At 40.5% G+C, this 24,645-nt stretch overlaps 1 protein-coding gene across 2 annotated transcripts in view; it reads right to left on the reverse strand.

Moving 5' to 3' along the window:
- The window catches only part of smyd3 (SET and MYND domain containing 3), a 161,013-nt gene that overhangs the window by 40,193 nt on the left and 96,175 nt on the right, over positions 1–24,645 (reverse strand). For both annotated transcript variants that reach the window (XM_072699033.1, XM_072699032.1), the window contains exon 6: positions 112–179. In XM_072699033.1, the coding sequence (XP_072555134.1) occupies positions 112–179 (68 nt within the window). The remainder of the gene's footprint in view (positions 1–111; positions 180–24,645) is intronic.

Here is a 24,645-nt window from a genome sequence, read left to right on the forward strand (position 1 = left end):
TGAAAATAAACAGAAGCAATAATGAAAACCGCTTATCTTTCAAAACGTCCATATGTTGGGCCAACTGTGACATAAAGCATATTTTTCTTTGCAGCCACATGATGGACGTACCTGAGGTAGAGCCCCACACCCACTTCCTGCAGCTCTCCGTCGCTGATGGTGAAGCTGTTACAGGTGACCTGGATGAAACAAAACACAGCACACTTTTCATTTGTTTCCTGGTACTACAGGGGCACTGAGTATAGAAACACCATCACTCTCTTCTAATTAATTAAGTACAGCTCTGGAAAAAATTAAGAGCCCACAGCAAATTTTTTTGTTTCACTCATTTCTCAATTTATGGGTGTGTGTCTGTGAATAATACTTGTGTTTTTGCAAACTGCAGCCTGGTTCTTCCCTGGTTCTCATTGATGAAGGGCTTCTTTCTTGCTTTATGAGACTTCAGTCCTGCTTCTAGGAGCCTGACATGAACTGTCCTAGCAGTGCACTTCACACCTGCACTTAATGTTCCCCATTCCTTTTGAAGGTCACTTGATGTCATTTTCTGATTCATGAGAAACTGTCTGATAAGTTAACGGTCATCTCTGGCATTAGAAAGTCACTTCCGCCCTCTACCTGGCTGGTTTCTGGTCGTTCCCAGTGTCTCCTGCTTCCCCTTATTCTTGTGTGATGCTGTCTTAGAAATTTTGAACCTGGAAGCAACCTGCTGCTCAGCACAGCCTCCTGCCAGCAGAACCAGGATTGAACCAGGATTTAAAAATGCAGATTGTTTTTTTGGTCTCATTTTTTTTTCCAGAACTGTATTTGCAAATACTGAGAATGAACCTTAAAATGCACAAATCTTCACTGAATAACACTGCAGTATTAGCATTGCGCAACATCTCCCCAAAACAGGGTTATTATGACAATGACAATGCAATGCCAACTTCAATGGCCTTAGCCGTGTCACTGAATTGATTTTATACTGACAGAGTTTCCAGGAAACATGTTTTGGATCACTAGCAGGCATTTTGACAGTGTAACCACGGTAACAATTTTGTAACCAACAATCCTGTGGTTAGCTGTGCACACTGAATTAAAAGGGACGAGCACACTGAATTCCCTCTGCAACAGAGAAGAAAGAAGACTTGACCATTTTACTGTTCTGCATCAAAATAAAATGACAATTTAAAACACTGAAGATAATAAAATAATCCAAACAATCATAGCTTTCTTTTAGCTCTATATTAAAACAGGTGATTCTATATGAGCCTTAAAAATGCCCATCTAACAAGCTTCAAGGTTTCAGATCTTTTTTTTTGAAGATTTGAAGGTTAATAGGTTTTATAAACAGTAAGTCACATGGTGCTGATACACCAAAGGAATGATCCCGGCCAACTTCGGTCAGCTGGCTGGTGTGAGATTTTCAATTTGAGACAAGTCTGCACACACATCTACATGTATGTAAGGGTTGTATTACCTTGTAATTAGTTCTTGTACGGTTTGCAAACTGCCCAGATACCTTGAAGTAGCTAATTTTAGGCTTATCATGGAATAATACAGATTTTCTGTAAGATTTCTTGCATGAAAGTGAGAGTCAGACAGTGTGAGTGTCACGGCAGATGTGTGACAGCTGGCAATCATGCGACTCCATCTGCACCATTGTGGAGTATCTCACATTCGGCAAGTTCACCTTCAGCGGGTAGGTTAGAATTTCAGGATCATGTAAAGATTTTTACAAAGCAAAGCTGCAGTTTTAATTTTTAGAAACAAATTTTGTTTATGAATTATTTAATTTGATATCTTAGAAAACAATTATTTGTATTTATTTATTTGTTTCTTTTAACAACACAGTAACCTAACTATATATGGTTATTGTGGTGTTTTAGGGTTCAGTTTGAAGGGAGTGGATTCACATTTTCAGCTGAGGGTAAATAACAACAAATAGAACATGATTAAAATCTGATTTCCTAGACTTCACAAGCACACATGCTTCTTTTCATTTTCTATTCCATTTAAAATAGAACAGCCAAAATGAGAGGATAATTTCGCTTTACTGAATGAAAACACCATGGGCAGGTACTCAAACAACAAACAAAGCAACTTAAGCAAGAAACAGAAGTTGTATTTTAGAGTCTTATAATTTATGGAATATGGAAGTCGAGCTCATCAGAAATGACAAGATATGAAATAAACCAAATGAAATCAGGTGTGAATTACATGTTATTTGGTGACAAATCTTAAGCAATTTGGCTAATCAAGAGGCATTGTGGTGTAGAAAGTACAATTGATGATATAGTGCAGCAGTAAATAGCAAAACATCCACGGCTGAGCCTTTGAAGATCGAGTTCCTCTCCATGTACTGAGGGGAAAAAGCCACACATATTGATGGGACGGATTCTCCCTCAAAAGCATGTGCTGCCAGACCGGGGCACGAGCCGTTTGTTCAAACGCAGCACCCAGCCAAGCGCCCAGTGGGCCGGCCGGTGTTCTGACCCATTTTTTTGTTTTTACAGAGTCCGGGTCTGGACTGTGTCCCTGTCCACCGGCCTCTAGTTGGGTCATGACGAAAGGGGGGGGGAGGCCATGCTGAGTCAAGTGCTTGTTCAGCTGACAGTCCCAGCAGAGAGCCATTGCAAAGCTAACAGAAAAGAAGACATAGACCGGCCATTTCAATCGGAGTGGATATGTGAAATGGCTTCACATTACCCAAAATGCAACTCATGATATGATAGTTCAACTAAACTCCTCATTCTACTCTGGCCTTTTATACAACATACTGATATAACAGTGTTCAGTATAACGAGATGTTCTGCTGCAGGGCTCTCTGGCCTTATTTACAGTGAGAAAATAATCCGGGGAGTTATGCATTTGATACAAGATTACATTGACCGTATATATTTAATTAGGATCGACTTCTCAGATTATATGCAATTTATTTTGAAAGAAAAACATGCTAATACTGTAAGCTGTAAACCGCAATTAGCTTAATTTTCACAGGACAACAGTTTATCATTAAATAGTATAAAACATTATCACAACCAAAAGAAAATTAAATATCTTAAGGAGGGATGAATGAGTACTATAAAGGCAAACAAAAACAAAAAACTCAAGTTTGATATAAAAATTATAAAGTAAAACAGCTAAAAAAATAAATTACACGTTATTATCATAAGATTATGATTTACACTCAGCTTGCTAAGTAGCTATTTTTGAAACTTGACCATGAAATTAATAGGTAATATCTGAGCTGCGGCGTCATTACGGGAACTGCTGAAGCGGCGCCAGCGTTTTCGGCCTTTAATGTGGGCTTCGTGAGAAGCTGACAGACTGCATTTCCTAGTCTGCGCTGCCGACAGGACAGACGCACGTCTGATTGCTGAAGAGATGCAGTCCGTCTTCCCCTAACCAAACATCTCGTAAAAACTCCCCCACGCCCGTAGGCTATCTCCCCCCATGCCCCATGCCGGCACAGGCACACAAACGAGACCTTCAGATCCCATCGCTTTACCTACAGGGTACTGTGCTTCACTGATGCGAGGTGGGGAGATCCGGTTACACAAAGCCCTAATTAACGTTAATGAGCTGCATGCGTGTTTTTGACTGCAGCTGAACTGTTTTGATAACCAAATCTTCCATTTAGTGACAAACAGTTCAAAGAACTTCATGGGTCTGAACACTCAGTTATTTAAGGTGTGTTAAACAGTAAGTGTGTCTAGGAAGAACAAGAGAACATCTGAATACAGCTGTACATACAAAATATGTAACACGGATAAACGTAAACATATATTTAACAATATATATTTTAAAATATTAAATTCTATAGCATTAGTGAATAAACAGAAATTAAAAAAACATTCTGGCATTCATTAATATCCCCTATAAACAAAATAAACCTCCACCCAAATGGTAAACGTGTATTGCTATATAATAATGTGGAAGACACAAGTCATAATACGCCAGACAGATGAGGAGTATACACCATTAATCCTGGCATTTATCAGGCTTGCTTTGCCAGCTTAGAGTTCACTTGGCAGAGCAAAAGACTTTTGAAAGGTTTGAGACCTTAATGAAAAACCATTCATACAGGAAAGAAGAAGAGATGCAGGTGAGAAGGACTTGATAGTTCTTTGTAGTGCCTCAAACACGATTTTCTAAAATACAAGCGGACAAACGATTTGATTATCAGTGACAATATAATCGATGCACATCACGCTTGGTTCTTATGGCTGACCGGATGCCTTCCCTATGCATGAGTCTGTGTCTGTGTCTAATTGTATTTGTCATGTCACAGCGATTGCGGTTTTAACAGCTTTACTTGAAACTAAACAGCTATAATAATTTGGCATCCTGAATTCCCTAAAACTCATTAACAGTTCAACTATGTTTTGCATCTTATGAACTACTGTGCTACATTTTTTGTGGTTAAATTTCACAGTAAGGCTCAATTCTGCCACATATAAATGGCAGTATCTCATTAATAAAAAGAAAACAACAATAACTGCTTTATAATTGTCTATTAATGATTTGCAAAGTGTTACAAACTAATTAATAACCTGATTATAAACCATTGATAAACCCTTTATGAGGGAAGTAAATTGTAAAGTGGTACCTTCAATGGTTTCTTTACACATTGCGCTATTTTTGCATTTTGGATGTTTTATAAAATGATTTTAATGATGAGGAGGGAGGCACGGCGGCTCAGACCTCCAGGGTTACGGGTTCGAGGTGGAGGTTGAACGTTCCCCCTGTGTTTGTGTGGGGTTCCAAAGACATGCAGTTAGGCCAACTGGTGCCTCTCAACTGCCAGTGGAGCGTGACTGTGTGTGTTAGTGTGTGCATGAATGTACCTACAATATGGAGCAGCATGCAGTCCAGGGGGTACCCCAGCCTTATGCTCTGCCCTGCCTGGGATGGGCTCCAGCACCCCCCTCCCCATGACCAGGACAGGAGTTTACAACATGACTGGAAAACAAAACATACTGGACTTAAAAACTTTATCAAAAAACCATCTTGTCTGTGGCTGTTTCTGAACATGTTAACCTTCCATTAACTTATGTAAAAAACTTCCATTTTCTAGTCACCCCAATACCATAACACCATGTATAATATCCATCCGTCCGTCCGTCCGCTATTTTGCCGTATACAGCCCATCTTTTGTGGAAAACTTTAATGGCTATTGCATTTCACTAGTGTGAGAAATGGACATGCATCAAGAGATCTGCTTTGGAAAACAGCCGGAAGTTCTGCATGTGGACCACATTCCAGCCCAAAGAAGAGCAGCGAGGCCACAAAGAGGCATTTAAACAGATTGTGAAGGACAAAGAGATGGAACTTTGAAATCAGGACTTTTGTTCCACTTCCAGTATTTCAGTGAGCCTTTCCTCACAAGCATCCGCAAATCCCACGGCAGAATGCAGGACATTTTGTGTTGTGTGCACCAGCTCCTACAGTTAGTTGCCCACAAAAGCAATCTGTTCAGATTACAAACAAACACAAACTGTTTTATAACAGCAACCACTACTACACTACTCACTCCCTCGTCGTCTTCCTCAAATGTTTCAGACCTTTCTATGGTGAGGAAAGCTGTCAATTTACTATGGAACAGGAATCACTGTCAATGTTAGCTGTTGTCTTTGGAAGAGAGTCTTGGGTGAATAACTATTTTAAATATGTAAATGTGATTACATGCAGATCTGCCCCCACCACCAGAAAGGCTGATATTAAAGGGGCGTTTTAGCTATGGGTCTCTGGTAGTACGCTCCCAAGTGACACCTAGGCCCCCCTCCCCCCCAAAAGAAAAGAGTCGTATTAGTTTGAAAGGAAAAAGTACTTTAACAAAAGGGTCACTAGCACTTGCACTTGCCGTGATTGTCCCTTCATTAAGTGCTGTCATAGCTGCCTTCAAGTCCCAAGCAGTGACCTCAACGTAAAACCATATTCGATATTATAACCCTGGATCTGAACCCTTTTCAGTGTTATAACAGTGTTATTTATTTAATGGTACAAGCACAGTCTGCAGGCCACACAGGAAAGCAGCGTAAGTCAACCCAGAAGTTTGCCAGGAACAGGGAGGAGGAGACCCCAGATGTCCAGACGGACGTCTACCTGAAAGGAGAACTTTCAACTATGAAATGATGCTTTATCTGCCATTTGTCCAGGAAGCATTTTAAGAGGTTAAGGGCCCAAAAGACATGACTATTCTGCTGAGGACGGGAATTGAAATGGCGACCGTGTGATGACAGGCACAGAGGTCCGACAGGCACAGAGGTCCGACAGGCTGAGCCACACACCGCCCGCCGGTGACGATGTAATGCCGCAGACATGCCAAGGTCCGAGGATGCTCTGCACGCTCACTGAATCAACCTTTCCTTCTCTGGGGTGGGAGATCCCTGTCCTTGAAGGCGACAGTTGTGTGGGTTTCAGAAACACCTTTCAATTAGCAGATAATTACGACTTTAAGGGGATGAAAAGAGAAGAAGACACTGTCTGGGAATTTGCCCACCTCTGCATCTGAATGTAAACTCTGCATAAGTACCAGAAGCATGTAACTGGATACACAGCATCATATGAAGGACCCTGTGCAGGTATATGTAAGTAATTCCTAAATGCAAACCTATTTTCAGACTCATCAGCATTATCAACACTTTTACAGGCATTTTAATTAATTTATATCTTGTCAGAGCAAATTCCTCTCCACCTATTATACATGGTTTGAAAGACTTACTGGTTTGTAATTAAAGGGAAATTAATGACTCAATATTACAGAAGCTATCAACCCAAACAACCATATTCCCCTCATTCAGAACCAAAATTTCAAATAATTAGATCTGTAACTAGTAGTTATTAATTTTCTTACAACAAAGCTTTTTCCCCTTGAGGTTATTTTACATGTTTTTTGTCTTAACCATTTCAGACATCTATGACAATCCAGAAATGGTTCTTTATTTAAACTAATTGGAATCATTAATTTAATATAATTTACAAAAAAAGATTTACATGCAGCTTCTGTCTTAGAAACAGATTTCGGAACAATAAATAAAACTATATTTATGACTGCGGGATGTTTTGCCCAAGGATGCACAATCAGGCGTAAAGTGCATAGGGAGTCGGAATTCAGAAGCACCGGACCAAAAACGCAAATACATGTACATACCTGCGTGCACATGCAAGCTGGCAAACACCATCACCATATATATCAGTGTATTAGATATGAGTCAACACTGCGGCTCATTCGCCCAGCATATACCTGCAATGGTGACTTGACGGTTTAGGTTTAGCTGTCACAAAAAGAAAAAAGACTGAAGAGAGAGAGAGAGAGAGAGAGAGAGAGAGCTCCCAGAGGAATAAGAAAAGGTAGCAAGATAACAAGAACCTGAAATCTGACGGTCTTTATGTTCAGCTAAACCTCAACAGTCGGACAAAGGATCCAGACTGCATTGTTAAAAAAATAACTATTTTCCCAGGAACACAGTCAATTTAGCATGAGGGATTCCAAGAGAAATGAAGAACAAAATGAAGCAGTTTGGACAAAAAAAAAATAGGGAAAGCAAAGGCAGTGAGATCAAAATGTGCAGCAGCAAACTAAAGTAAATGGAAATGCATAATTAGACAAAACAATTCTGCAAAACTTGGACATTTGTGGGGAAAAAAAACTTCCTAGAGTGTTTCCTAGATTGATTGATGGCTTTTGCTGCCAGGAGAAGGCAGATCGTGACAATTCTGTGGCTGGGATTCTAGGTGTCTCTGTGGGCCAGACAGGACATAAAACTCACATAATCATCAGCTACAGAAGGCAATGGAGTTGTTTTCAGGAAACACTGCACCCCAGCGAGGACTTTGTAGGGGCCCAGGTAGCTGGGATATGTTAAACTGAAAACAAAGCCGGAGACCCAGGGAAAAAATCCCTCTACAACTGGCAGGTTTAGAAGCCATGTGTTTTTTTGAGCCCTTTCAAAACCTGTCAAAAACCTTCAGGTACCTGGAGGCTGTGAAATGACGGAGTTCACTACAGAGCCTTGAGACCTTTGCTGATTAGCAGTATTGGTCCGTCTATCACAGTGCCGGATGAAAAGAGAAATAGCCTATTTCAGGCACAAAAAGCCTTCCCTGCACACTGCCGGTCATTCTGGCCTTTTCATCCATCCCATAGTTGCCATCTGCAGGGATCATAGCAGGCTGATAGGGAAGGGCAGGAAAAATAGCCCTAGCTTTGTAATGGATGCATTGTACAGTATGCTGCTCAAAAAGAGGGAGTGCATTAAAATAGATTGTATTTGAGCCTTTCGTGTAGCTCTGCCATGGATTTCAGGCAACAAAGGCCACTGTCCTTAATCAAAGCTTCAGCATACTGCCTGGATGTGCAGGTGCAGGTGTGTGTGTGTGTGTGTATCTGTGTGTGTGCGTGTGTGTGTGTGTGTGTGTGTGTGTGTGTGTGCGCATGTGTGTGTGTGTGTGTGTGTGTGAATGTGTGTGTGTGTGTGTGTGTGTGAATGAGCGGTCCCCATAAGGATATGTTTACCCTACATGTGTGTGCACGCGTGTGTGTGTCTGTGTGTGTCTATATTTTTATATAGCCTTCTGCTGCCTGGTTGCCCCCTTCCCTGTGCCGTTTCATTGGTCAGTGACATTTTTGTGTGATGCAAACCGGCCCACGGACATCAGAAGGTTGGGAGCCCGTGATCTGCATCAACATCTGCATTTCTGGTGCAGCCTGAAAGCTGAATATTGGAATGGAAAAGCAATTTGGAGGAGCAGCTGATTAGCAGTTTTTTTGCAGAGTATGAAAATTCAAATGCTCACTATCTTTTTTTTTTCCCTTTTCAGGAAAAGCGAGATGCCAGCAGATCAATTCTGCCGGGGGCTCTATTCTCACAGCTAAAAGAAAAATCTCCAACTGGCATATTCCATTTAAGGTCACTGCATGTCAATGTATTTAAAGTTACACTCTGCATGTCAAAGCCTTTGTGGATCCTGATCGGTGCGCTCTGGATGTCTTGATAAATTGAACCCTTTTAATGGGAAAAAGCAAGCTGGAGTCACTGGAATAAAAGTCATTAATGAGCTGCTTGATAATTTATCAGACACAATTGTAAATAACTGCCTCCCAGCTCAATGTGAAAGCCATTGAAAGGGCATCAGATCCATTCCGCAGAAAGGATGGATAAAACGCACCAATAATCACTCGTACTAATGCTGCTGCTAAAAATCCATCGACTTTCACGGGACATCATCTCCTGCACTACAAAACATCAGACCTCCCCGAAAGGGACCAGCGAACGACATCATCTCCTGCGCTACAAAACATCAGACCTCTCCGAGAGGGACCAGCGAACGACATCATCTCCTGCGCTACAAAACATCAGACCTCTCCGAAAGGGACCAGCGAACGACATCATCTCCTGCGCTACAAAACATCAGACCTCTCCGAAAGGGACCAGCGAACGACATCATCTCCTGCGCTACAAAACATCAGACCTCTCCGAAAGGGACCAGCGAACGACATCATCTCCTGCGCTACAAAACATCAGACCTCTCCGAAAGGGACCAGCGAACGACATCATCTCCTGCGCTACAAAACATCAGACCTCTCCGAAAGGGACCAGCGAACGACATCATCTCCTGCGCTACAAAACATCAGACCTCTCCGAATGGGACCAGCGAACGACATCATCTCCTGCGCTACAAAACATCAGACCTCTCCGAAAGGGACCAGCGAACGAAATGAAATTCATGCTGTAAAAATAGAGAAGATATCAAACAAAACCATTTGTTTCACTACGATGCTGAGGCATAACCAGGTGAAGAGTATAGAAAGAGGGGGCTGTTTAGCTTACCTAGTGAGATCAGAAACCTGGGTCAGGAATATTTTGAAATGTTCATGATCATAAATATTTGAATGCACAACAGAGGCCAGAAAGTAGGGTCAAAAACGAGCACCTCAAACCAACAGGAATAGAGCCCATAGGTAATAAAACAATACATGAATGTAAATAGAATGCTACTTCATAGATATTAAAAGGGTATAGAAAGTGGGTGGATGGATAGATGGATAATTCAATACATGGATCATTAAATATAGATATTTTAATAAAATGAAAAATATTTTTATGGAAAGACGGCTAATATTACAAGCATTTAAGAGGATTCAACAGGAACAATGAACAAGGAAAACTAATGTAATATTCAATAATTTTAATAAATACAAAATCAGTTATAAAAAGACCAACGCTAAATATAATTGCAATGCTACAGCCACTAATCGAGCATTAACTATTATCACAGAATGCCATCTAAACACTCTCAGCTAAGGACTACAATAAATTAATCTCAACACAAAACATGACACACTTTCCTCCAAGATCAGATGTATATCAAAATCCTGTTCACTGGGAGTATGGAAGACGACTCAGAGGGAACGTTATTAGGTAGACTTGTCAGAGTCAGATTCTACAAACAGTGAAACATGTGGATGGAATTAGATACACAGCATGTAAATTCGTCAGAAGGGTTCGTTACTGGCCAGCTAAGCTCAAAAAAATGTTTTAAAGGTGGCATGATCGTGGGTGCAAGACGTGGTCATTCCCACATCTCAGGAACAACGGTCCTCCTGGGATTTTCATCTACAACCATGTCTTGAGTTTACATAGGATGATATATGAAAAACATCCAATTGGCAGCTGGTCCAGCCACAAGTGCAAAAACAAAGCCTGAGAGCCTCAGTGGTGAACAGAAAGAAAACCCTGAACACACAACTTGTCAAACCTTGATAGGGACCCCAGTAAGGTGACCATAGAGTACACAGACACTAAAAGACTACAAATACTTTTTAAATTTCAGATTGATATATGGACATATGCTGACCGAAACCGAGAAAAATCATAGAGAAAAATCATTTGTGAATTACCTGAAAAGTGCTTTTCGGGTTAATGGTGTTTATAAGAAAAGGTACAACATCTATCTCCAAAACATAAGAACATAAGAAATTTACAAACGAGAGGCCGTTCGGCCCATCAAGCTCGTTTGGGGAGAACTTAACTAATAGCTCAGAGTTGTTAAAATCTTATCTAGCTCTGATTTAAAGGAACCCAGGGTTTTAGCTTCCACTACACTAGCAGGAAGACTATTCCATACTCTAACTACACGCTGTGTAAAGAAGTGCTTCCTCAAATTTGTTTTAAAATGTTCTCCCGCTAATTTCCACTTATAGGATGATAAGTTTTGTGGACTGAGTTATGATAATAAATACAGCAACAATCTGGCCTTTCATGGAAGGTTCCCATGCTGCAAGTTATGGCAACACTATCTATGAATACTATGTCTATAAGAACCTTTGAACACATTCATAGCATATTATAAAGCATTCATTAAATGCTCACATTATGAGCATGGCTATAAATATTGATAAAAAGGCATCACATTATAGCCATGTTTACTATGCATTATGAATACTTTACAAAGCTTTCATCTAGAATGCACTACAGATACATTCATAATTCAGTAAAAAGCATCCTTAATTCTTATAACAACTATTATAATGCATTATGAAGATATTTATAGTGCATTATACTGTAGATGAAAGCTTCATTGGAGCTTATGAGAGATATACATAACTATCAATAGAAGAGGCTGCGATGCTTCATTAATCCTTATACCAACTATTATAATGCTTTATGAAGATATTTATCATGCATTATAGATGAAGGCTGCAAGTTACTGATTTTACAATTATCAATAAAATGAAATGGCTCAGATAAAAGGTTCTCTGCTCAGATAAAAGGTTCTCTGCCGGTCTGAGATACAGCCCATGCCTTTGAGTCCCAAGGACAGAACCTTCTTAATACTAAAAACTAAAGACCATTTTAAAGTCACACAGCTGCTTTTTATCATCTCCCCCCAAGTATGATTTAGGTTAATAATACATGCTTTTTCTAAGCACAGTCATTTAAAAAAAAAACAACAAAACAGAGCTGAGCAGGTGGTGTTGGGTGTAGAGAGGCTGGAGTGAAACGCCGGAGATACAGGAGAGGCCTGCATGGTCCGGTCACATGGACGCAAAGTCGACCCCGTGTCCCTGGCTCTGAAATGGGCTTGCTGTACTTTCAGAGTGAAGAACAGGGTATCTTTCCAGTCTGCAGCAGCTCAGGTATGTCTCCCATATCAGATAACACAGGTTCACTGGAAAGTCTAGCGTGAGGATGTTCTCCCAAATAGAAAAAAAGCACTCTATGTTATTTGTGGGGGGGGGGGGGGCGGGATGGAGGACAAGCATTTACAGAAAGGGCTGCTCAGGATAATTGAGACAGCAGAAAACTGCTCGTCAGATCACCTCAGAACACGCATGCGACCTAAAATGTCAAATCTGCAGTTCTTTTACCAAATGACCTTGATGCACGTGATCTGCAGCAATGCTGAATCTATGTCAATATCCATTCAGGTTTTACCAAAACATCAATGCATTCTGCATTCCAGCCAGTAGTGGGCAGAAAGGCCCTGGAGTGAGAGACTTTAAATCAATCAGATCCAAGTGAGCACTTGAATTTAATGGTTCTTTCCATGAACGTGCTATAATGCAAACTCATTAGATATAAATATGCAGATATTTCTAAACTGTTAGTGGTTAATGTCTGTAATTGTATTTGTACTGTCGGAATAACAACCATTTTCATGATGTCTGTGAACAGCAAGACAGGCAAGATCTTTTCCCCACCACTTCAGTGAAAGTAAAATTGCAGATTAAATCTAATGTCATAAAGTCCCCTAGTAATTATGTAATCTATACTGAGAACCAAAATGTCTCAGATAAGCAGATTCATTTAACGACATTTATTTCATAAATTTTTAACATCCCTACATGCTGTCAGGATCAGCGCACCAAATGATTTCTGACACTCTGCTCACACTGTGCAAAAAACTAAAAATGAAATAATCCAAGGAATAAAAAAAATGGTCTTTTCACAGTTATGTCTACGGGGCCCATTCTGGCTGCCAGCTCTGTGTTATTCTAATTCCCGACCCCAGGCCTGAAGCTCCCTGAAGCTGGGCATGATGAACCTGGAGCCAGCATCTAGCTGTACAGCTATTCTTATAGCCTTGGGGTTTGGACGGCGACTGAGAGATCAGTGTTGGTGAGACAGAGGCACAAATGCTCACATGTTATCAGTGTTTATAATCAAACCCACTGAACTGTGACCCCTAACCTGCCAAAGCCACAATACCCAATGTGGTGAGGAACCAGACCGAAAAGGTCTACGGCAATTAACAAGTCTCACATCTGAGAGATGAGCACCATACGATTATTGCTGGTCGTGTGGGGAAGGTGTCAGAAGCAGAGAGATAGAGAGATACAGATGTGACGGCTTCCATACTGGTTATAAAACTCAACCAGCTCTGACCCCAGCAGTAAGATCTGAAGCACTGGCATATCTTTTCTTTTCTTTTTCTCGTCCTACTGAGGTAGGCAGAGTCAAACTGCGGCGCAGATCTGCTGGAGGCCGTGAGAGCAAAGAGAGACTCGGAGCCGGGGTACCGTGCAAAGGGGGGGGGTCGCTTGAGAATGCAGCCGATGGCGATGGTAAAAATGACGGGCATCGTGGGGTGGGGGGCAGCCTGGGAGTGACGGCGCATAATGAAAGCCTGGCTGACGATGGGGGGGCGGGGGGGAGTGGGTCTGAAAGGCACTGTTGCACTCAAGCAAAGACAAGCGGACATTGGGCAGACAAGTTAGTCCATTTTAGGAGTCACTAAAATCTTTGTGGAATTATGCTAAAAACAAAAAAAAAGGAAAGAAATAAATAGGCTTAAGGAAGAGAGCGTTTGATGCAAAAATGATAATCATAAAAAATGATTAATTTCTTGATTATTTAATTATTTAAACATAATACCAAATCACATTTCCCCCAATGCACAGAAAAGATAAAAATATTACAACAGGATATAATTTTATAAAAGAACAATCAGAAAAATTATCATTCATTGTGGGAACATCTGCATAATGAGTTTTGTCTCCTTTCACCAAATCATTATTTAACGTCCGTCAAGAAAGTCTCAGTGCTGCTACACCAACAACATCCTCTCGGACACTTTGTCATTGCTCTTCAGGACACATTCCTTGGGCTTTAACTTTACAAAGCACCTTTAATATTCATAACTTTGGTGCTGTATGTAATCCTCATTTATGTCCTCATGCTGCAATTTCTCCTCCCCCCTCCTTATGAATATGTATGAAATGGCTCAGAATGCCCCGGAAGAATACTAAGTAAGTTTTGTTTATTTGAGCGGCAAAGCAGTTTATGGATCTCACGGGGACACTGGAGGAACGACGTGTGAATACGTGACAGACACCAGGTTAGAGTGGCAGCTTCACATTGAAATTAATGAGCTCGTCCAGACAACCTTGATTAAAAAGAGAACATCAGCAGGAAGAACCTTGCCAGTACCGGAGGTTAGAGACTATCCCTAAATCCCCGGAATGGTGCAGAATAAGGCATAAATCATGTTTCATTTTCAATCAGCAGTCCTGCTTCGGCCTGCGCAGGCTTGACTTACTATGCCTTTGGTGCGTAAAGGGCTTTGTGGACATGCATTTGTAAACGGAAACCTAGATCTCATCAAGCAATTAATTTTGACACAATATTCAAATAATTATTTACCCAACAAAGGAATACTGATTCAGGAACAGATTTGTCAGGCGTTTCGTTATTATCTAAGATAAGATCATAATTGACATACAAACCCTGTCCGGACTCCATATACCATTGTGGTATGGTGATACTTTGTATATGTCTTTACACATGAAAAGAGGATTATTACTGTTTGGACAGCTAGAGGGTATGAACCCAAGCTTTTTTGTAATATATGTTACACAATAATCCATTTTAACTGGATATTTATGACATCACTGCTTGCACAGAGAGGCAATCGAACCCAGAGGGCGGAAACACTCCGCGGTGCGCATTAAAGGGAACTGGGAAAGTCGTCATTCCAACTTACTCCAGCAGTTTAATCACTTCTAATGGTGACATCCCACCCACCCAACCTGGCAACCTCAACTCTCTACCCGTCAAACCTGGCAACCTCACTCATTATAAGTTCTTAAAAATGTCCACTTTCTGGTAAGACAAATGGCTGGGTACCACGTTATGCTGGACACACAGGGGTGGGATATGACTGGTCAGGTGACCAAATGGTTGCAGATTTAAGGTCTTGCTGTGTTCAGTATGCTAAGCATAATTTTACATTTTAATACCAAATAATGGCACTTTATAACAAAACCTTTTCTAATTGAGAACACAAACAGAATGCTTACAACTGTATTGTATAAAAAAGGTTCCCTTAGGTGAAAAAAACAGTATAGATTCAATGTCAAATTAAATCAACAAAGCAAGAATTCTATGACAGCATGCCACGGGGCAGTGAGGAATGGTTTATTAAAAAGTTTTCCCTTTCAACATCTAGCCAATAATCCTTGCAATGGGAATTGGGGAAAAAGTACACAGAGAATACACAGTATACAGGCAGCCCTTGGGTTAGTAACTTACACTTACGAACGGCCTACCATAAAGTCTATTATATTAAAAATTCAAGTTAAATACAATGGATTGTAGTGACGAACACACACTAATTTGTGATGCTCATGAAAAAATAGCGTGGCTTCACTGACTCGTCATCTTGAGCTGCAGTACAGTACCGTATGTTGTTACTTTTAATATTACTATATAATTATTATTGTTATCATGTACTGTATAATACTTTTTCCGAATTACCTAAAGACAGACTTAGGGAATGGATCTCGTTTCGTAAACTGGGGACTGCATGCATGCACACCATCTCTCATGAATGGATTATCGCAATAGTACTTGTTTCCTGTCAGCTTCTTGTTTCTTTAGAGATGTGGTTATTTGCTTGCTGAAGCGTCGACCCAGGGGCAGAGCGAGAGTGGGCGGAGCTAGTGATCATGGGCGGAGCTATTGATCGTGGGCGGAGCTTTGGTACATCGCTTTCAGGGATTAGTAAAAAGACACAAAGACATTAAACAATCACTGACCGTCCCTGCATGTGTCCAGGGGACCTTTATCATGTCTCCAACAGGTGCATGTGGCTGCGGGAGGCATATGGGATGAAGAGGAATGAAACAACAGGCCCTAGCAGGGACACTACAAACGTCGGAATTTCAAAAGCATCTTTGGGAGTTCTGTTCATGTAGCTCATGTCGCAAAGTATTTTCATGAACACTTGGATGCAAATACATTTCTCTTTAAATCTCATATCAAAGGTTATAAAATAGAAGTTTCAGAGGTGAGAGTGACAAACAGGATATATTTTGTCATGCACAGTGGAGGATTTAACATTTATCCGACCATAACTGTGAAATTTCAGACTCCACCGCTATGAGGACAGATGGTCATCACCTTAGGGTACATGGCATTGCGTAACATTCAATACAAACCATTCCCCCAAAGCATCTTGCTCTATGTCCAAAAAATATTTTTTTTAAATGTAGAAGGAAAATAAAAATATTGCTAAGGAAGTTCTACTGAGTTTTCTATTTTATTCAATGATGATGCAAGTGAGGTGTCAGACCTAACCAAAGCCTACATAGACGTACAACTTCTCCCATTTGAGTTGTAGACTGAAGACCCCCAGCCTCCAGCTCGTACTGACGCTCAGTCAATAAGCTTGACGTGGGTTTTTTGACATTGTTATTTCTCAGGGTTGGTGTCCGAGCAGCACTGGGACAGGACCTGATTTGTTAGGGATCCCTGAAGACTCGCCATTCCCCTGCTGGTGCAGATCAGGGATCGGCTCCGTGAAGACAGATGCTAGTCACCTTATGTGATGAAAATGGATATTCTTTGTTGGAGCCTGAACAATGCTAGACTGACAGTTAGCTTAGTAAAAGGCAACTATACATAACAACATATAGAAAACAATCTTGCTAACGACGGACTTAAATAATTCGCACCGAGCCAGAAATAAAACAATGAGAGCTAGTAACTGCAAAAGGGGGGTTTGCCTGTCACTGTGAAGAGAAGCCATGACTTAGGATGATGCTACAAAATGCAGCATTTTGGGGGGCGGGGTTACGGCTCTGAGCCTGTGATTGAAAGGTCTCTAGTTCAAATCCTGGGACTGGCAGACCGATGCCACTGTTAGACCTTTGAGCCGATAGACCTGATAGGCCCTTAACCCCGGCCCAGGAGTGCTGGACGCTGGCTGGCTCTGTGCTATGACCCCCAAACCTGCTCAAAAGTGTAAACGTGTCTGTGTGTCTCAAGGAGAGCAAAACCGGGTCAGCAAATAGAATTTCCCCGTGGGAAAGAAGAAAGCAGCGCTGTTCTAACATTACTATAACAAAACAAGAAACTACAGCGGAACGTCTCCCAAACCAGGCACCACAGAAAGGGCAGTTCCTCCTTTTCAACTATAAAATAAATGACAAAAAAAGGATTCAGTTTTAATGGAAAAAATAATACATTTCAGTAAAAGTGAAAAATCCAATAATGAGATCAGTTAGTCCATTTTGTTTTATCTGTTTATCTGTTCGTATGGTTTAAATGACATTAAAAAGTCAAAACTTCATTATATAGTTCCAAGAATGTTTATTATTGGAAAACTCAGCGTAACAAACTGAAAGGCTGCGATAAATTGTCGTCTACAAAACTGGTGAGTTCAATTAATTTCTCGAAATAGCTATTTCAGGCCATTTTGCTAAGAACTGCAGGCTGACTGGTGTTCTTCTGGGAGGTACATTTTTGGGGGTCTGACAGATCTCGTCAAGCCATCACAACCGGAACTAAAAGACTAATATTAGTCATGGGGCCAAAATATAACTATGACAAGATTTTCTGTATTTCTGTGTTTCTATTTCTCACTTATTTATCACTTCTCAATGCTCACTTGTGATCCTCAGTGGGGCTCCCTCACAGAAGAATTAGTTTTTAAAAAGTATAATGACGGCCAGTAATTGTGTTATTTTTAGCGTCTGACATAACTGAAAAAAATGTTGCACTAAAAAACAAACAAATAAAGGTTGACAAAAAAATGGAGAATATAATACAATAGTACTATAGGGATGTAAGAAGAGGGAAAAATATGTATGTCTTCTTGAGCAATTATGGAGGAAAGTTCACGCTGTTGGCGGAAGCGTGATAAACTCATGATCTAAAATTGGGTGAAAGACTAGCACCAACCAAGACCGACGAGCGGTTGGCTCCCGTCAGTTGACGTCAGCCGCCATCGGCTCCTGACGATTGTGAATATTTGCTCTGGAACACACTGGCATGACTGGAATTGATGGCTGACATGCAGCCCAATCTGAGAGCTCCATTCTGACCACTTGCTTCAATGCTGATCCAATATGCTAGATCAACCAAAATGGTGTTGACGGTGACCAACTGCGTCTCACTGTGACGCACACACGGGTACGACGGGCAGTCACCAACGCTCACCAACGCTCACCAACGTCCTGATGGCTTCAGATGGCTGAAAATCGGTCTGGTGTGTTCCAGGCTCTACAGAAGCGGCAGATTAAAAACTCCAAATGATAAGTGTCCCATCCCATGAGCTCCATCTACACAAGAGATTAGAGCGATGATGATCATGATGAAGATGATAACATGTGAAAGGAATGAAAAGAGTGCAGATCTGATACTGTGTATCTCCAGACAGTGCTTATGAAGCCTGTCTCTGCTTTTGAGCAAATGTGTGAGGGCTACATATCTCAACAAGTCGACGGGAACGTGGCCTTCCCACTTCTCCCTTTCAAAATATCACCTGCTTTTTTTTTTAGAGAACTACTTTACAGAGAAACATGATGAATGATGAAAACAAAAAAATATTTTTCCCAAAGTATATAAATCATGGGAGACCCCCACCCCCGTCACCATAGCAGGGGGTCCAATGTGACATTTAGTCAGGGGCCTCAGGATAGATCTGCCTCAAAATCATCTGGCAAAAAGAAATCTCTGGATTGTGAGGAACTTCTACAAATTTACCCTATTTACACCATGCAGTTCACAGTGAAAATGTATAATGAAAACCAAATACCTAAAAATAGGTTTTAGAATTAAAAACGGAATTTAACAGTCAAAGAAAAAGAAACATGTTCAAAAACTAGATTTAGAAAGGTTCAGTACTGGATTCTTTAAGTAGAATCACTTGAAACTAAAGGCATCTGAGGAAATTAAGCATGTAACAGGAGCCAGTCGTGTGTAAACGCGCCAACAGTCAACGTGATGCACATCTGACATTAAAGTCGAATCTATAAATGATGGCTACTGGCAGAGCATACTATAGTGATGAAAAAATTAGCAGCATATATATAATCAAGTAAGCCAAAACACAAATAAATAAATGCACATAATTGCCTGTGAATCCTCACATTTGGCAGTTAAATTTTGTATAATTAATATTTAAAACATAACAAACAGGACTTCTTATTGATTCACCTGAATTAGAATATAGGCTTTTGTGGCCACAGACATCATTTTCAAAATAAAACTTGTTAAAAAAAACTAAACAAAAAAATGTAACGCTTAAAGCAACATTTAAATTCAAGTAGCTACATTATTACTTCAAGATAATGCAGGTCCAAGGTATAATGAACGCGAACTCCAAAATCTACAGTGTGTTTGGGAAATGGAAAACTTAAATGTGCAAATCTGAAATGCAGAAGATCAAAAGAGATACTCACGCATACATTTCTCAAGAAACTATTTCTGAAAATTCATTTATATAATAAATATCAAACGATCTATCAACAAAAGTCATTGAGAAATAAGTGCCTCAGGAGACAAAGGTTTTTGATCCCTGCCGACACAAGGTCTTCAAATAAGTAAATCATCATCAACAGAAACGACCCTGTTCCCTTCAGCCATCTGTAACTCTTGCTACAGGGTCTGGTCAATATCCTGAATACTGCCTTTTTGCATGTGCTACCAGAACTTTACAACTGATATATAACGCAACTGCTGTCTGGACACCTCTTCAGCTGCGCACATGTAATGCCTGTGATCATTTATCTACACTGTCACATAGTACAGGCAGAATCAGGTTTAAAACTCTGAATCTGGACTACCGAGCAACAAGAACTTCTGTATCAACATGTGTAGAGGAATAACAGCCTAAATAGATTATTCTGAAAAAGACCAGCATTTATTAATTCCTATTGTCTGAGGCAGCTTATGCCCAAACGTTTTCCACTGAAATTCCCCCTAAATGACGTGATGAGTTTCCAGAATGTCCTGAAACCGCTTGCCCTGCACAGATTCACCATACCGTTCCTCAGCAAATTAGCATTCAGCGTTTAACAATTTTCCACTGTAATACCAGAACTAATTACTAAGATGCCAAAGTCATTAATATGAGACAATAGCAGATCCAGGAATCATCGCGTGGTTGGGCCAGCAGAATGTCAGGTGGGCCCAGTCCCATAACAATTTCCTTGGCAACAAAACCACACTACAGTCACAGCTGCATATTTTTATCGGTTATTTTTTTTTCTAATGACCCATGACAATACTAAGACCAAATGAACAAAAAGAAAGAAAAATCTATGTGCCTCTCAACAGCACTTTTCCTTCAGGAGATCTAACCACGCAGCCACATACCTGTCAGACATCGTTTGGCTAGAAGACCTAGGCCTCACCTGTGCTGACGTGCTGAATGTGTGAGAGCAGTAAAGGTAACAATGTAACATATGGGCATATATCAGTCTGAGACAAAATGCATCTCGATACATGATCAATGACAGAATACAATAAAAAAATTAAACATGTTAGGATTTTACAGGCTTCAACAGTGATTCAACACAATTCAAATATTGCATGATTTGATTCAGCTCTAAGACTTAGTTGTACATGTAATGAAGTTTCTTACTTTTAAAGTAAAATATATATTTAAACCCCCACCCTCCACCAAAAAAAAAAAACACCTGATACTCTAAAACTGTGAACTGAATATGATCATAACCTGAACAAATATTACAGTAGTATGCAGAAATCAGGCGTACTTGGTGAGTCTGTAATAGTGAACTGAGACAGCTTTATTGATCTTGGGCTGATTCCCTTCTGCATTTGATCCAGACTGAGGTTTATAAATCAATAGAGCCAAATTTTAAACACCAATTTCCAATTCAGATTCACTTACACCTACAGTACAATGCTTTGCTGCCATCCATGTTTAATGACATGAATATATTACCTTGCTCCATAAGTTAGGGTTTGGACAGTTTGGATTTTCTCTTATGAATGGGGATAATTCATAAGAGAAAATGTTGCCATCTTATATAAAATACAAGGAGCCACACTGTCTTTAAATCCCTGCTTTATCGCCACAGTAACACCCTTGAAATTCCTATCGCTGAACACCACTGGATATCAATCTAAATCCACCTTTATTCCCATTTTAAACTTTATTCTCTGAGAGCGGCTGTGCTTTGTACTCTGAGGTATGTTAGGATTTAGCTTGAGATCTGCCCTTTACAATATATTATTATTATTTTTTTTTTTACGGCCCGACCATTTTTTAGCCTTTTTTTTCCCCTCACCCATACAAATCTGGTCGACATCAATCAAGGTGTCTTTTGGTGCCATCACCACCCTGAGAAATAAAACCACACATGATGTAACTAATTACAAGTTCAGGCTTCGTCTCGACAGCAGTTTGGAAATGCATCTTAAGACGTAAGCGTCAAGCTTGGCATATCTCAGCGACTGGCCCCCAGACACACCGAAATCCAGCACCTATACGGCGAAACGCGACTGTTAAGGCCTGCAAGAGCAGCAACAGAGAAAACGGAGTGAAACAGACTCCCGAAGAGACACCTAGTTTAATCTATCTGTCAGGACGTATAAACGAGAGCAGTACTTAAGTAGCAGAGGAGCCAAGCTCTCAACACCGTATGTATCCCCTGCTATGCAGGAAAGGCACATTAATACCGGGACATAAATCACTCCGGACAAGGTTTTGGAAATTGTCTTTAACACCCTAATAAAGCTCAACATTAATAAAGTGCACTCAGTTCAAGAATTACAAAACACATGTTGCTACTGATTCTTTTCAAACATAAAAAAACTAAAACAAACACCTTTGTGAAATACAAACAACATCCTGCAGGCGTGACGCTGAATGCGACCTACTGTACGTTGCCATAATGTTCCAGATACACTATAATAATAATAATAATAATAAAAACAATAAATGACAAAAATTACCTAAAATGCATAAGAAAGTCATAAATGCCTGATGCTCACTTAAAATAAATCACAAAAAGTATGACTTTGGAAGCTTATAATATCATGGGCTATAGGGGATTACTTCAGAGTGGAGATCTTTTTCCTGTTTTTGGGAACGTTTCGGTGAATGTTTGAATACTACTTCTACGGTCTCAGTCACAGTAAGTGCTGACGTCTATGGCTTTATGTATCCGTCTGCTAGTGCTGTTGTATCTCTCTATAACGGCAGAATCATTTGCTATGCATGTGAGATTACAGGTTTTATTCAGGACCATACGTCAATCATTTGTGTGTGAGTGTGTGTGTGGGGGGGTCCTAAAAAATATCAAAATATCCAATTCTCCATAATTATCCACAAAAGACTTACAGGACACTTACTGGGGATGGGGGCGATGGAGGGTAGGAAATCCAGTTTGCATCTGCTGATTTATTTATTCTGTCCCTCATTTTCAACAGCATTTCAACGTGTGTCCTATTTTGGTCTGTCTCCAGGTAACCCAGTCCCCAATCTGACACCAGTGCCTAGACATGTAATCCTCTCCCACCGAGCAAATTCCTCTTTTCATTTTCAACGTGTGTTTATTTTCGTCTCTAAAATCCAGCTTCTCGATCAGGCGTTTCCGTTTGGGTCATGTTGGCTCAAACTCCACTCCGTTAGGATAAATAAAACTTAATGGTTTTATTTATTTATTTGTTTGTTTTTTGTTTGTTTACCGTTTGCTTGGCCACCACATCTGCATCTTGGAATACTAACTGTTAAAATAACCAGATATTTTATTGGCGTGATTCAGGCTGAATGGACAATGGCGCCCCTAGAGGCAGCCATGGCATTTCAAGCTCTTCATTACACATACATGTACCCTATGCCATAATACTTCTGTGCAAGAGCATTTCCCAGTTCCACTACTGCAGTCTGCACAGATATGCACAGTTGCACTTTAACTTGTTACACTGCTGTATTGCATACCCTTTGTACTTGCAACTTGGTTATGATTAGTCTAATTATGTCTTATTTCTTTTATACATCTACAGCTCTTTTTATAAACCTATCATTGGATTGACATTATGTTGACAAATGCACCAAGAGGAATTCCTTGTATACTTGGTACTGGGCGAACAATATAGACTCTGATTCTGATGCCTGTGCTCCAGGTTCTTGTTCAGTCTTTTAGGTTTGAAGCAACCTTAACCACCATAATTACAGTAGCTACACAGTAAAACACTATCAGTAGAGATCTGCCATGCTTCTGCACTTGCAAACATGTGATGTGACGATGCAACATACAAACAGAGGATGGTACTTCAGTGTATGTGCCACCTCCAGTTACGATGTTCGCACCTGGGTGACTTATGGGTCAGCTGGACATCATACTCAACTTGCCATCAACAACAAAAAAAACATTGCTTTTCAGTGCTACTACTTTAAATTTAATGTGATAGATTCATAAGGAAGATCTGCACTGGTTCCTTCAACTATATGGAGATCCATATTTTTGAAGCACATTTTTGGTTACAGGTGTCACCGCTGACCTCATGGAGGACAACGGCAGAATTTAAAAAATAAAATCCATTTACAGTGCTGGAAAACTGACAATTTAGTTAATAAAGTTCTGCATCCCTGATTCGCTCAAAACAAAGCAAGGGACCAGGGATAAGCTAGAACAATTCTGAAAAAGTTATCTTGTAAAGAGAGGGTATAGTCTCAGCATTAAAGATATAGTATAAAGAGTCAAGGTCCTTATACAGTAATTCTATTGGTATGAATATGTCAGCCATTCATTTGAAGGGTGAAGGCAACGAGGTGTTTTCTTCTTTTGATTGAATCCACAGCGCTGCATAAATTAATTGACAAAAAAGAAAGAACAGTATTCAGCAGTAAGACAGCATTGATGGAAAAGGTCGACCGGCATGCAAAAATGTTCTTGCAGTTATAGAGGAGAAAGAGGGAGGGAAAAATATCACACCTGGCTTTCTATGTTCATTTCTTACCGGCACATTAGTGGTGCTTCAAAGTCTGGCGGTCGATCAACGGGGGAACGATTATTTAAAAACCTGAAATGAGACTGCGACTGGAGTGCCAGAACAGGACCCAAAAAAAAAAGGTCATTTATCTTATCGGCCGTGACGGGCTCTTATCTTGACCTAGTTTGGCATCGCTGGAAACCACAAACGGTGTGGATGTGTCTGACCATGAACGGCGTGTGCGTGTTCCTCGCCGAATGTTTGGGGAAGGTTTTAAAGGCTGCAGGGCTGCAGATGTTGATACCGGGCAAGGAGGTGCAGATGTTACCCCTCTGAACAATGAACCCAGTATGTACGAGACACGAGGGCCAGACGTGTACCACATTCTGTTTTCTACCTTTGATTAGAGGTTTTAATGGAGTCTTACGATGTTTTGTGTCGCATGTGGAAAGACACAGCTACACCGCTC

The sequence above is a fragment of the Paramormyrops kingsleyae genome, chromosome 14 (genome assembly GCF_048594095.1).
Source record: "Paramormyrops kingsleyae isolate MSU_618 chromosome 14, PKINGS_0.4, whole genome shotgun sequence".
NCBI lineage: Eukaryota > Metazoa > Chordata > Actinopteri > Osteoglossiformes > Mormyridae > Paramormyrops > Paramormyrops kingsleyae.